We start from the raw sequence: 14,168 nt of genomic DNA on the forward strand, positions 1-14,168 counted from the left end.
CTCATTTGGACCCATTTAGCCTCACTCTCTTGCACTCAATCTTACATTCATTCACACATTGTCACTCATTCTTATGCTAATTACCTCACAGCTACTCACTCACGCTGCCTTGCACTCACTCTTCTCTCATTTTCTACTCACCCTGACTTACTCATGCTCACTTATCGACATTTAATCTCATTTATTGCCACTCCTATCACTGACTGCCACTTTCATTCACACACATATGCTCACATTCACAACCGCTTGCACATAAACACTCCCTCTCTCACACAAACACACTGTCATCTGCAAGCACGCACACAACATATGCTTAAAAACAGTTTTTAATTACCTGATACTCATCTTTTTTTAACATTTTTTTACGGAGTTTTATATAGCGCGAACTTGGCCCGGTATCGGGTATCAGAGCGCTTTACATAGCACCAGTTACGTTAGAGGAGGATACATTCATTTTTTCTTAGGCACGGGGAGATTTAGGGGCAGATTTATGTTAACTGGCGCATCCCGAGGGATGCGCCAGTTAACATGCGCCACAGTGCGCCACAGCTACGCCACCCATGGTGCGCCGCATTTATGATGCGGCGCACCATGGGGCAAAAACGGCACAGATGCGTGACGCATCTGTGCCGGAAATGTGGCGCATTGCTGGAGTTGCGTTGCCAGCGCGACGCAGCTCCAGCAATGCTCTCGGGGGGCCTATTCTTTCAATGCTGCCTCAAGCCTTACGCCTGCTTCAAGCAGGCGCAGGGTTTTGACGCAGCATTGCCCTGAAAGTGACTGAGTGAAATCTCATAGATTTCACTCAGCCACTTTCAAGAGGCGTTCCTGCGCAGAAACGCCCCCCCTGCGCAGGAACGCCTCCTCATGGCGCAGTGCTGTACAACGTGACGCATCTCCTAGATGCGTCACGTTGTAAATAGGGCGCAGGGATGCGCCACGTTTCTGCGCCGTTGCGTCACGCAACAGCGGCGTAAACGTGGCGCAAGCCCTTCATAAATCTGCCCCTAAGTGGTTTGCCCAGAATCACAGGATATCCAGCGTCATTGCCGAGACTCGATCCCGGTTCCCCAGATTCGAGGTCAATTAAATAATGTACAATTTATTCGCTGTTAGCATAATTCAAAAATGAGCTGAAAACAAGAAGGCGAAGCCGCCCTTGACTTATTGGCACTGATTTTGCCACCTCTGAGGCTAGGGGTGCAAATGCATTATCAGGGGTCTCAGTGAAGCTAGGGGTTGCAGCTGGGACCCCTAAATGACACCCATGCATAAAGGGATGCATGTTCGTTAACAAATTAGGTTCCATAATGAGAAAGAATCACATTAATGTAAATGTTTAGCCGCCCGACATTTTGGATCGAAGTGAGGAGGTAGTTCCATGGTTGTAACACCCAGTAAACCAGTAGCATTGTTGATAACAAAGGTGTAATGTTCGCTAATCCTTGGACATCTGAAACGTTGGTAGAAACGGAATATATCGAGTCCACGGAAGCTTTTTAAGGCACTGAGTTACAAAGGGCAGGTCATAGCAGGAGTCCCCCGCGCCGGCATTTGCTCCGTCTCCGTGGATTTGCTTTTGCCACGCAGAGGTTCCTCTCTCTTCATCTGTACCTGTCGGTGAGCAGAAAAACATTTGTAGCACATGTCAGAAGGAGCATGCTGGAAAACGTTAGCATAAACACAACTGAATTTCCTATTTTGTATACATTTTCTTTACAATATATTCCACATTTGACAGCCTCAATTGACTGATGTATTTGAACATTAATTCACGTTTAATCGTTTTTAAAAACAATCGTTCCTATCACATTAATCAATGCAAACAATAGCAGTCCGTCTTCGGAGCACAGTAGCTCCGGTTAAATGGAAATAAATTCAAGTTAGTCTCTAAGTGAAGACAGGGCCGGACTGGGAACCACTACCGGCCCTGGCAAAGTGCTCGGACCTCCAACCCCCCCTCCCCCGCCCACTCGAGGAGGGGGGGGGGGGGGTTGGAGGTGCCACCGAGCTCTTTGCAGGGGCCGGTTTTAGGCCGATTTTGGTACAGGGCCGAACGTGCAGCTATATTGCAAAAGCAGTCCTGTAACAAAACGGCCCAAACCCGGCCTCCACCCGTGAGGCGCACCGGAGGATTGCCCGGTGCACTCTGTGGCCAGGCCGGCCCTGTGTACTATACGTTTGGGAGTTTCTCTGCATACACAAACCATCAGATGGATACCATCATTTTTACGTTTTGGCCTAAAAGGCTAAGCAATTGAGTTTATCTACAACTATACTTCTGTCATAATGGTATTACATTTGTTATTGCTCTAACCTATTTGACTGAAATCGTCTCTTATATAAGTACATACTACACTTGATATGTAATTTGTATGATATATGATTGATGTGATTATCTCAAAAAATCCTCTTTGTATTTGTATTGCAGTGTTATATGCTTATCTGTTTGCCCTCAGATTAAAAAGAATAACATATTTTGAACAAAAAAGAAGAAGTAAATGTAAGAGTCTCCACTTCTTCAAATGAGGGGGTGGAGACTTCCACTTAGTTGTGGAGATGTCAGCCACTATGGTCGAGATCTTTCTATAGGAAAATAAAGGAAAATGTAATACCCTTCTACTTAAAAAAAGATACAACTAATTTTATATTGGTTTGTATATTATTTTAGATAAATTCATTCTTTTTTTAAATATAATTGTTTGAACAGCCCTTTACAATTAAAATAATCCACCTTTACATTTTTATTTATTTTGTAGCAAACTTGGCTATAAGGTATGCTTTTAATTAATTTCTCTTAGACTCCTGTCTCTCTGATCTAGCGACATGGATGCAGGCTAGCTGCCTGAAGATAAATGCAGATAAAACAGAGGTGCTGGTGGTGGGGAAACAGCCCTCAATCTGGTCCTGGGCGTGGTGACCTGCTGACCTGGGCCCACCACTATTCCTAAATTCAAAGTGAAAGTAGGCATTTTCTTTGACGCTCAGTTATCTTTTGAAAGTCAAATCAGGGCCACTGCGGACACCTGTTTCGGGGTACTAAGAATGTTAAGGAAGCTTTTGAGGCAATTTCCAGACTCTGCACATAAAACAGTAATACAGCCTTGCTGGTGTCCTGGCTTGATTACTGCAATGTGCTCTACTTGGGGATTTCTAAAGGCAGACTGGCAATGCTACAAAGAGTACAAAATGCAGCTGCAGGGCTGCTATTAAGAATTCCGAAATGGGCCACAATTAACCCAAGTTTGGCTGAACTTGACTGGCACCCTGTAAAACACAGATTCTCCTTTAAAGCTCTGTGTCTCATTCACAAGATACTGTATCAGAGGGGGGCCATTTATCTCTTCCCTTTGATCAGTGCTCACACCCCCTCTAGAGCACTTGGATCTGGAGATGCAGCTCTGGCAGTGATTCCCAGAGTGCGTCGAGCATGACTGGGAGGTTGCTCTTTTGGCCTCCTTGCAGCAAAGCTATGGAAACGCAATGCCACTCAATCTAAGACTTGAACTGTCTGAGGCAAGGTTCCAAAAAATCTGTAGACCTTGCTCTTTCGGCAGAGCTAGAAGGAGCTCAGGTTCTGCCTGTTTTGGACTTTTCTGACCTTGATGATGCTTAGCACGGGGCACTTCTTTGGAGTAACCAGGCGCTCTATAAATCCCAAAGTTATTAATTCATTCATTCTTTAGGAGTGTGTTTCAGTACCACTGGCCAGCTGTGTGTGGTGCTTGACTTATTCCAATGCTGTGCTGCAGTTTATTTAAGCATTTTTGTCACTTTATTGTCACCATTGTGCTGTAGTAGAAATATAAGCGTGTTTGTGATGGACAATTATCCTACTCCTATGTAGTTTTTAGCATCATGTCCCTTCTAAAACCCCTCCTAAAATTTCCCTTATGCCCAACCATTTGTAGCAATTGTTGCCCATTTTCCCAGCACTCTGCCATGTCCTTCCACTTTTCATACTAAGTCTTATACTTACTTGTGTCCTCCATTGGTGCAGAGATCTCAGTACATAAAAGGTATGAGAGACAGAGGTTGAGATTTCCGGCCGCATCAATATATAACTACTGTAGCAATCAACTTCAAGAGTAGTTGTGGATATTCAGTAGTGACAGTAACATGTAATTCTGTACAGAGCATTGTGCACCAGGCCACCAGATCATGAATTAACTAAAATTATAATTCAATTCAAGTCAGTTCTGTGCAACAGACATCAGTTGGTTAGTATAAAAAAGACCAGTGTAAAGGTGGCTCGAAGACCTTAGAAATAGGCCTTTACTCTTTAACACATTCGATGCTGATGTCGGAACCGCTCCGTCATCAGCTGCGGTTGGCCTGTGCTGATGACGGAGCGGTTCCGTCATGGCCCGGCCGCCGCGCCTGCGCGGCACTGATTTCGCGCCTGCGCAGCGCGTTCTATTGAGCGGGGCGGGCCATGACGGAACCGCTCCGTCACGAGCACAGCTCAACCGCGGCTGGTGACGGAGCTTGTCTGTCACCAGCATGCGGCCGCCGCCCCGCCCTGTTAGCGCTGCGGCGGAATAGCCGCCGCAGCGAAAGGGATAGATATAATAATTAAAATACACACTGAAATCGGACTGGCAATGCATAGACTCTATTTATTCAATCACATTTCACTGATAATGTCTAAGTAAATCAAAAATTGTCTGGGATAGTTAGGAAATTGGGTTATTATTTGTCTGGCGTACACAAGTAATAGGTCCACAATTCTCATAAATGGGACCAAGCACCCGTTGTAATGCTTTACTCTCACAGGGTAGAGAAGCAGAGCAGTCCAAGGCCTAACTCAGGGCAGGTGGGGTGGGCTAATAATCATCGTATACTGGCACTTAATAACAACAATCAATAAAAGATGTGCTTTTTCTTTAGTAAAAGGAAAAGTACATTGATGACACACACACTGCTAAATACTATGCAGTAATCTATAAATATGTACATAGGCAGAACGGAAAATACCATAGATGACATTACATAATCTCCTCTGACCCCCTAAAAAGGTCATGTAAACTTATAGGTAAGTCTACTGGCTTTGTCAAAGGTTCAAGAGCAACAAGCCCCATGTTAAAGACTTCATTTTGTACGTGAACGTATCAGCAATAATAATACTTATTTGTAAACAATCAATAATCATTTGCAACATTACTTTCTCAATAAAGCATTTAAAATTAGCAAAACATATCACTGTGTATTCTTTTTAAAATTTCCAACCATGAAAAAGCAATTATATAAGCATCCTCTAGAGAGCATCAGGTTTTGATTACATAACAGACAACCATAGACTTAGCACCTATAGGGAGTTGTGCAAGATGTACTTTTTTTAAACATTGTCAGGCCACAATAGATGCAACTGTAAACTAAGCCCCCAGAGGACGCTGCACTCCCAGCTGCAGAGCAAATGCTCTAGCCTTGGGAGTGCTTTAAAACATCAGAAAACCCTGGTGGGGTCCTGAATTCTATGACCCACAACCCTAGGGTCATTACTTTAATTAAAATCCTTTGGGCCTCCTGCAGTTTTTCTCGGGGAGCATGCATAATTTTTGCTTTTGGTTAAGCCATGCCGCCTTGTGCCACACGGCATGCTCTTCCTTTTGCTTTTGGAGGTTGCTCGGCCTCACCCGAGCGACCCTGAACGCCTCCTTTGTTAGTGGCAACTCAGGGACCTAACCCCATACAGCTCCAGCAGGCTTCCAGAGGGGACAGCACTCCTTTGTGCTGCCACTGGAGCTGGCAGTTCTCTGTCTCTTCCTGGGGCAGATCCTCTTTCTCGTGGTGACTGTCTATTCCTGCCAGACACTGGCATGGGGAGCAAGGCGGGCCCTCCAACCCAGGAAAGGCGCAACAGGGCCCATGCATACCCCTTCCTGGGGAAAATGAAGTCCAAATCCTACACCAAACCTAGGCCCAGCCCACCCCAGGGGTAAGTTCAGAAAAGTGTGGGGCCCCCTTGCTCTGATATTCTTCAGAAAAGGTCAAAGGTTGCCAGTCATAAACATGCCAGAACTCGGACCTCGTTGGACCGATTATGATAATACTGGTCTCATCTTACTCCTGGTGTTGAGCTCTAACTACCAGAAGCAATTGCAGTAATTGCAACAGAGATCCTCACCTCCAAAGTGGTGTAGTCCACAGGGAGCTGGTTCTCCTGGCTCCCTGTGCCAGCCTTCCTCCTGGTATCTGTCTCTGGGCGTAGAGTCCAGGGCTTTCCCCCAACCCATCTCCAGGGGATGTAAGGTGACCAACCTCACTGGCACTTAGGGTGACACATGGGTCTTGGGGTCAACTGGACATAGTTCTTAGTCATTTGTGGGCATCACAAGGCATTACAAGGTTCAAAGGTCCAACGTAGAAGTACAGAAAAACACCGCCAAGAAGAGATTCTGCCCCTTTTGCATGAGTTTCCAAAGGAGAGTACAAAGTTCCAAACGTCAGGCACCCCAGGCCAATTCTAGGATGACACAACACCTCTCCACCCCGTCTCAACCCTCTTACACCCCGTTCCAACCCTCACGCACATCATGTTGGGACAGTTTGAAAAGGAGTGATCAGGAGATCACTAGTCACATCTTCTATGGGGGCCTCGGCCCCAACCCTCGCTGACATCACTTTCAGGGTCTTCCTCCCTAAATCTTCAAAGAGGAGCCCTCTCCTGTGTTGGCTCGAGAGGGCGGGTTCCCTCCTTAGTTCAGTGGGCTTGGGCAGGCCAATCACTGGTATAGCATTACAGCTGATTGATTGGTGGAGGCCATTCAGCCCCACCCCATTCCTACTCAGGAGCTACATGAAGCTTCCTTTGTGTGGGGAGGGCTTTCTTCCTGCTGCTGGATAGAAATGTAATTAACTGGGCACAGCAGTGAGACAAAGACCTGGGCTCTGTTCCTGAGCTAAGCCAGAGAAAAATGAAAATTCTGGATGACCCCTAAGTTGTAAAGATATCTTTTTGGAGCTTGAAGATTTGATGTTCTCACATAGGTTACACCCCATTTCAAAACGTCACTGGCCTCTATAGCTCAAAGGGAAGCAAAAAAGGCACTCTAAGGCAGTTTCCTCCCTATGTGTATAATAAAGTGTGACTACAGACAAAGCAGTAAATCACATTGACTTTCCCAATGAGTGTACACTAACCTTATAAGACCTACCCTAGGCCAATATCTAATCCTGAGGAGACCCCTCTGTGCCTGGCTACCTGTGTGCCGTTACCGGGCTGTGCACAACAGTCTCCCACTTGCAGCTCACTCAAATGTGTACACATGTGCCCATGTGTGCGTATGTGTGCACATGTAACCAGCCAAGTGCCCCTTACTCTTGTCTTATTGTAAAAAGGCAGACACTGGCAGTGAACACGTGCAGGCCCTTTGCCATGTGATTACCGTGGGTGAGACACATGTAGTGAGACTCACCCACAATCAAAAGTCTAAAACCCGTTAATCCAAAAAGAAAAAAATCCAGATGTACTGAATGGGTGGAATCCAATTGCAACAGATAATGAGGGAGAAAGACAGGGAGAGTGTGTCTGTGCATGCGTGCATGCATGCGTGTGTGTGCGTGTGCGTGTGTGTGTGTGTGTGAGAGAGCATGAGAGACAGAGAAAAAAATCAAGGCTAACAAGTCTGGTGTTTTCTCACACTGGAAAATAAATATTATAGATTCCTGACTTGTTTTCCCCATTTATGACTGAGTCAATTTGACAGCATCTTAGCTGAAAGCACATTTCTGTTGGCACATAGTTATTCTTCTAGGATTACGTGTTAAAGGGGGGATAACATGTGAAACTCATTTTATGGAGGTTAGTGGATAATATTTTTATACTGTTAAAACGATTATGATATTTGTTGCACGCAATGTTTCCCACAAATGTATTAGCCTTTTAAGGAGCATACAAACATTAAGAAAATAGGCATTAGCAAAGTCAGCATGCCAAACTCTGAGCATGGCTTCTAACATGGCACTTAAAGATGACAACTTTAAATGAAGTGTTATGGATTGGTATGGGACTGTATTCTGACGAGAGATTGTTTTTTAATATTATCAGATTTTCTTTGAAATCGAGTAAAGAAGTTTCAAATGAATCATTGTCCCTCAGAATGTCTGGTGCTTTCTTTTTTTGTAATGAAAGCATTTTACTGATCATCAAATTTGTACATGGGGCTGTAAGGGGTGGTAGGAAATTAATGGAGGAATGAGGGAAAGATTGGTTGGCGTGGGTAGATGGCTGAGACAATACATGAATAAATAAATGTGTAGCGGGTGGTTGCAAAGATGGATGGATGGGTGGGTTACTGTGAGCACCAATGAAGAAAACCCTCTAAATCTGAGGTCAGACCCTGTTCCTGAAATAAATGTGTGGTCAGCCTACAGTCATTAACAGGAAGAATATTACAGCTATTCTGAGACTGGTGCCAAAGAGTGCGGGCCTTTGTCTGACACTGCGCCCTCTAAAGCCCTCAAATTATTTTGTTGAAGGTGTCTCGTGCATGTCCATTTTCAACTTTTACATACCATCCAGCTTGAATGATATGAAAGGGACACTTGAGAATGAAAGGTTGCTTGCTCACTTTGAATTCCTTGATCAAATTATTATACTTACCAAGGACTCCAAAGCTTCTAAGACACCGAGAGTAGATACTGGTGTCGTGAAGGAGGACGCGCAGACAGGGTCCACGAAGTGTCTTGACATGAATCAGTATGCTGTTTTTCGGCAGTTACTCCCAAAACTCAGGCATGGGATTAATATATGCCAAATTTTCAAATAAATATTCACAAAGCCAGTAGATTTAGTTTTTTCCAGCTTTGGAAGCAGCAGTGAAAATGAATATCAGTTGTTACTTTGCAGTTCAGCACTTTGTGGTATATGACATAGGAGTATTACATATTGCATTACTTTACATCTGTAGAGCCTCTGCATAGCAGGTCAATTGGCAAGTATTATTTTTGCCCATTTATAATGTAACTTGTATGTGTTCAATTGTATAGTTAAATATTCTGTACTACTGCTGGACACCACCCATCCCTGCACCCACTGAAACACTTAATACACGTAACATCACCCATCCCTGAAACCTAACAACAACTTCCCAGTTTTAAAAAGTATTCACCACTAAACCCTTAAAACCCTAAACCACACCTAAGAATTGCTCATCCATGATTGCTGAAATTAAGACCAGAAACTGAGATTAAGGGGCCGATTATGATGCAGCCCATAAACGGAGCCATCCGGGCCGCATCGTAATTGGCCACTCTGTTCACTATCCAAACTCCACATTACAATGCTGGCGGTCAGAAAGTAAACCGGCCGGTTATTCTGGCTGGCTTCCAATGGGCTCAAAGAGCTCGTCGGCCACTCAGAATTGTCTCGTAATCCCAAAGGGCGGGTCTTTCCGCCCTTGGGATTACAATGCATGGTTTCCGGCATGGTTTCCATGGCGGCCTGTCCGACATAGAAATCATGTTGGAAAGCATGTTTAGGGCCCACAGCAGGGCCCTCTTGGGTGCGTGGCCTCTGGTTCGGGGCCGAAGAGGCAACTAGTGCGCCCCGCCTGTTGATGCCTGCACCCCATGGCAGGCACCTTGAGGCCCCTGCCACGGTGTGCAGGGATGAACAGCACCTCCCATTTCTCTATGAGAGCATGTATTTCAGCCTGTTTATGCCTGTAATGCATGCTCTGATAGGGAAATGCAGAAATGCGTCCGAGCAGCGTTCAGTTGCATCATACTGAGGCGGTCGGGCCCACCGACCAGAGGTCGGTCAGTCCCTGGTCCGAGATGGTGTCTCTGACATCGTAATTCACCCCAAAATGTAGATCCTGCTTAGACCCACTAAATGATTCGTGGAGCTGCCCTCACTGTGGTTATTCTGTTCTAGAGCAAGTAAATCTTGCTGGTTCCATTAGCATAGGTGATATGATGAAACAGAAGCAGGGGTTATATCATGTATTTAGCTTTAACTGCCGCGTTTTGGTGCAGTACTCGGCTGAAATATTTGATATTTTAATAGAGTACAAGCCAGATGTAGTCTTCCTCACGAAACATGGCTTCATGAACACTCCTCCCCTGATATCTTTGCTGCCTTCCCGCTAGGATATTATATGGTAAGACAAAACCGGACTGGAAAAGAGGGGGACGCTTAGCTATAATTTGTAAATCTGACGTTTTTTGTTGCATGACTTGTTTACCCATTCCAGACTGTGAACGTGCTCTTTTCTATTTTGATCTTTCCAAGAATTTTACTCTATCTGGTTCAAAATTTATCACGCTTCAGGTCCAGTTGGCTTATAGAGCTCTAGCTTAGCAGAAGCGCTATTACCTTACATTTTAAATACACTAATTTTACTGCTTTATGAGATTTTAATATTCACTTTGACGATACTATTTGCCAGACAGCCACTTCTATCTTGACCGTTCTTAAAGCTCTGGGATGTGACTTGATAGTAAAGAGCCACACTCATATTGCAGGGTGCCTTTTGGACCCTGTTTTTACTAATTTAACCATATTCATATGGAGCACCCACTTCCCCTGAACTGGTCAGACAATGTTTTGATTTCCTTCCAGATTTTAGGCTATGTCTCAGAAACAAGGCAATCTACTGACCCTGTCTAAGGATATGGCAAAGTTCAGCCCATTTGAATTTAGCAGACACTCTCATAATACTGCTCCTAAGTTGGGGGGAACTATGGATGAACGTGTTGAGATGGTAAATACTTGGACCCGTTTGAACCTGGAAACAGCTCTCCAGATAGAGAGCTGATGGAAAGGTATCCCTCACTCGCCTGCTCCGTGATATACTGCAGTAGAACTAATGTTAAAGAAGGACTGTAAATGATTGGATCATATTTGGTGGAAACATCATGCGCTAAACGATAAATTAAAACTCAAAGAGGCATTCAGGACTTATCATAGAGCTTGTATAGCCACTCGAGCAGCCTACTATGCCAATACAATTGAGTCATCTAGCAGCTCGTCAAAGAGGATTGCCAAATAGTTAAATCTATACCAGCTACCCCCCTCCCCATCCCCCAGGAATCACTGTGCATTTCACTCTCTCAAAAAGGCTGCACTGAACTAGCAGAATATGTTTATAATAAGGTGTAGGGAGGTAGGATCCTTCTAACATGGTTACCCTCATGTTTTGTCTGGTGTCAGTGTGTTTTTGATTAGTATAACTGCGATCGTGCTAATCAGGATCCCAGTCATTGTGCTTTCTCCCTAAATTGGACTGTGGGAAGGACTTTGGTACCATCCCAATTCACTACTGGTGTACCCTTCAAAGTCCCTACTATATGGCACTGAGGTACCCAGGTCATAGGTACACCAGGGGTCTCACATGGACTGCAGCATGTATCATGTCATCCATGAGAGACCACTTACACTGTGACTACAGGCCTGCCATTGCAGTCTGTCTACGCTTGTGATAGCACCACTTACAACAGATATGCATTTTCTTATATCTGAGGTCACTGCACTTAAAACCTATGTCACCCGTAAGGCAGGCCTTTCAATCCCGAAGGCAGAGTGCTAGGTTATAGGTGTGAGGGTGCCCTGCATGAGCAGCACGCAACCTACAAACTCCGGAGTCGATTATCCTGGCTTTGTAAGTGCGGTCAGCCATTTAATACATTTAGTGGACATCAAGCCAATTACAAGATGTCTAGCTATATATTTGCTGCACCAAACCTAGTCATGTTTGGTATCAGACATGTTGGAATCCTACCCCAACACTGATTCCAGTGTTGGGTGTAGGATCCCATGTACTGGGGGCTCCCCAAGGGAGCCCCCCTGTATTCCCAAATACCATTCTTTCAGGATCTAACAGCAAGCTAGTGCTGCTGCTGATCACAGGCACGATTTAGCCCTCCTGCTGCTGAGCTGAGCTTGAGCAGGGGAAGGTGGAACAATACGTTTCCTGTCGCAGGGAGGTGTAATCATCTCCCAGACAGGACTTAGTGTATTGGGCTAGGGTGGAGGCACTTGCCAGCACCACCAGACTGTTTTGATGGTCACATTTGGTGCCCTCCTTGCATACTTCAGTTGGAACTAGTTCATGGAGCTATTAATGTGAATCTGCACAAAGGACATGGGAGTATCCTCCCCTCTCCAGCCCCTTCTCTGGGAGTTATCCCTGAAATGTCCCAACCCTGTGCCTAGGGTACTTAAGGGCTTACTTGTGGGTGGCTCCTCAGATTGGTTGTGGGACAAGATTCAGATCTGAAACCACTTCGACTGGCTGGGCACTTTGGACTTCATTGGACTTCACCTAGGAACTGAGACTGCACCAAAGAAGACTCCTGCTGCGCCTGGTTTCATTGTCCTTTCAGTCTTCTGTGTCATTTGTATCTGTGCTTCATCCAGATACTTTTCCAAGTCTGTGGGCATCAAAGACCCTCCCCTGCATCTGCAGACACTGCAACTAAGCTGACCGGTCTGCTGCTCCTGACGCCCCATGGATTTTGAAAGGCTCAGCAACACTGGTGGTGTTTCTGCAACTCCCTCAATTGCCTGCACTGTCTACTCAGCAAGTTTGAGGCCAGTATCCTCGTTGGAACCTCTGGAACAGAACTCCTGTGCACCACCTCGACTTGCCATTATCGAGGCTTGTTGACTCTGTCCTCCAGAGGTCTTTGGGTTACAATAAGCACCAGCATCTCTTCCTACCAAGGTCTTTGTCCTCACCGCATCCTCTGCACCGTGGGCCTGCATCTTTGGTGAGCTGAAGTAGGCCCACTTGGAACTCCTGTGCCACAGGCCTGTGGGTCCTCTCAAGGGTTTTCTTTAGTTTCAATGGGCTCCGCTGTTTTCTCAGGGCCTGCTCTGACTCTCCTAGACTTGGTGAGTCCCTTGGACCTTGCTGGTACCAATGTTACGCCTTTGTCGTTTACCACATCTGCCGCCAAAGTTGCTTGGCGCCCCCACCGAACACCGACCCTCTGTTTCGTGACTTCTGACATGGGACAGCTTGTAAACAGCTCCTGGTCTTCCACAGCATCGCCTGGTCCGCACAGCTGCAGCAACAAGGTCACTGTCCACTCTCCTGCATCTTCAGTCATCGGTGGTCATTGGTCTTCCGTTCCTCTTGGTCGCTCCCGAGTAGCATAGACTCTGACTCCTCTGCTTGCAGATGATTCTCTTAAAACAATCCATCCTTAGATTCCACCAGACCCATTAATCTTCTTCGCCAGTGGCATCTTTTTTGAAGTCCTCCATTGGGATCTATGGCAGTTTCTGACGTCATTTCGCACCTATGCACCCAGCTTCCCTGGTGTAGGTATCCTAGTTCCTGGGGTATCCATGGGTAGGGTGACTCTCCAACCATCTATCTTCCACAAAGTTTCTTCAGGGTCCTCTAGGTCCTTCCTCTTGAAAACTGGGATCGCGACTTCGCCATTGACTTGCATTGAGTACGCATATGTGTTTCTTCTCAGCCCGCAACCTCTGTGGGGTTCCTGGGTACTTACCTTGGGTGGTTCATTGTGTCCCTAGCTCTTTGGAGTCTTCTAGTCCAAGTCTCAACTTCGATCGCTATTCGCATTCCACTTTTTTAGTAGATGGTTTGGTCTCCCCCTGGACACTGTTGTGTATTTGTGCTACTTACCTTTCTACCGTTTAAATATTGTGTGTATTGTGTTGATATCTCCAGGTAGGAGATATACCAATATGTTAGTGAGTTTGTATAATAAATATTACTATTTCTATAATTACACTGTCTGGTTCTTTTGCGTTTAACCTACACTACATGTTTTGTTCTGGTAAAACAAGCTGCTTAACACTCCTTCTGGACAAAGCCTGGAGGCTGCTCTCCACAGCTGCCACATAGAGAGCATTCTATGGTTGTATGAGACCACAAAAATCACCATAAGGGTTGTCTAGTTTAGTGCAAGGTTCTTCACTTAAATAAGTGTGCACTGTATACTAAGCCAGACTCCTACATAAGGTATCTACTATTCATTCCACCTTCATTAATAAAGCTACAGTACAATATGTAACTTGCTTCTGGAAAATTCCACTGAGACGGTGCCCCATTTTCACCCTATTGAGTCTGAAACATTTGTTGCTTTAGCCAAAAGCATTAAATTTGATTCCTCTTCTGATCTTCTCCCACCTGATGAGTTTGGTTCTGTGAGTGATGTTCCTTCTCCTACCCTCACTGATCTGCAAA

At 45.4% G+C, this 14,168-nt stretch overlaps 1 protein-coding gene across 1 annotated transcript in view; it reads right to left on the bottom strand.

Moving 5' to 3' along the window:
* Positions 1–866: 866 nt before the first annotated feature.
* LOC147750799 (solute carrier family 23 member 1-like) overlaps positions 867–14,168 on the bottom strand; it is a 783,856-nt gene continuing 770,554 nt past the window's right edge. The window contains exon 12 of the mRNA XM_086936963.1: positions 867–1,614. Within this exon, the coding sequence (XP_086793089.1) occupies positions 1,439–1,614 (176 nt within the window). The 3' untranslated portion in view covers positions 867–1,438. The remainder of the gene's footprint in view (positions 1,615–14,168) is intronic.

Source organism: Lissotriton vulgaris, chromosome 1_1 (assembly GCF_964263255.1).
Source record: "Lissotriton vulgaris chromosome 1_1, aLisVul1.2, whole genome shotgun sequence".
Lineage (NCBI taxonomy): Eukaryota > Metazoa > Chordata > Amphibia > Caudata > Salamandridae > Lissotriton > Lissotriton vulgaris.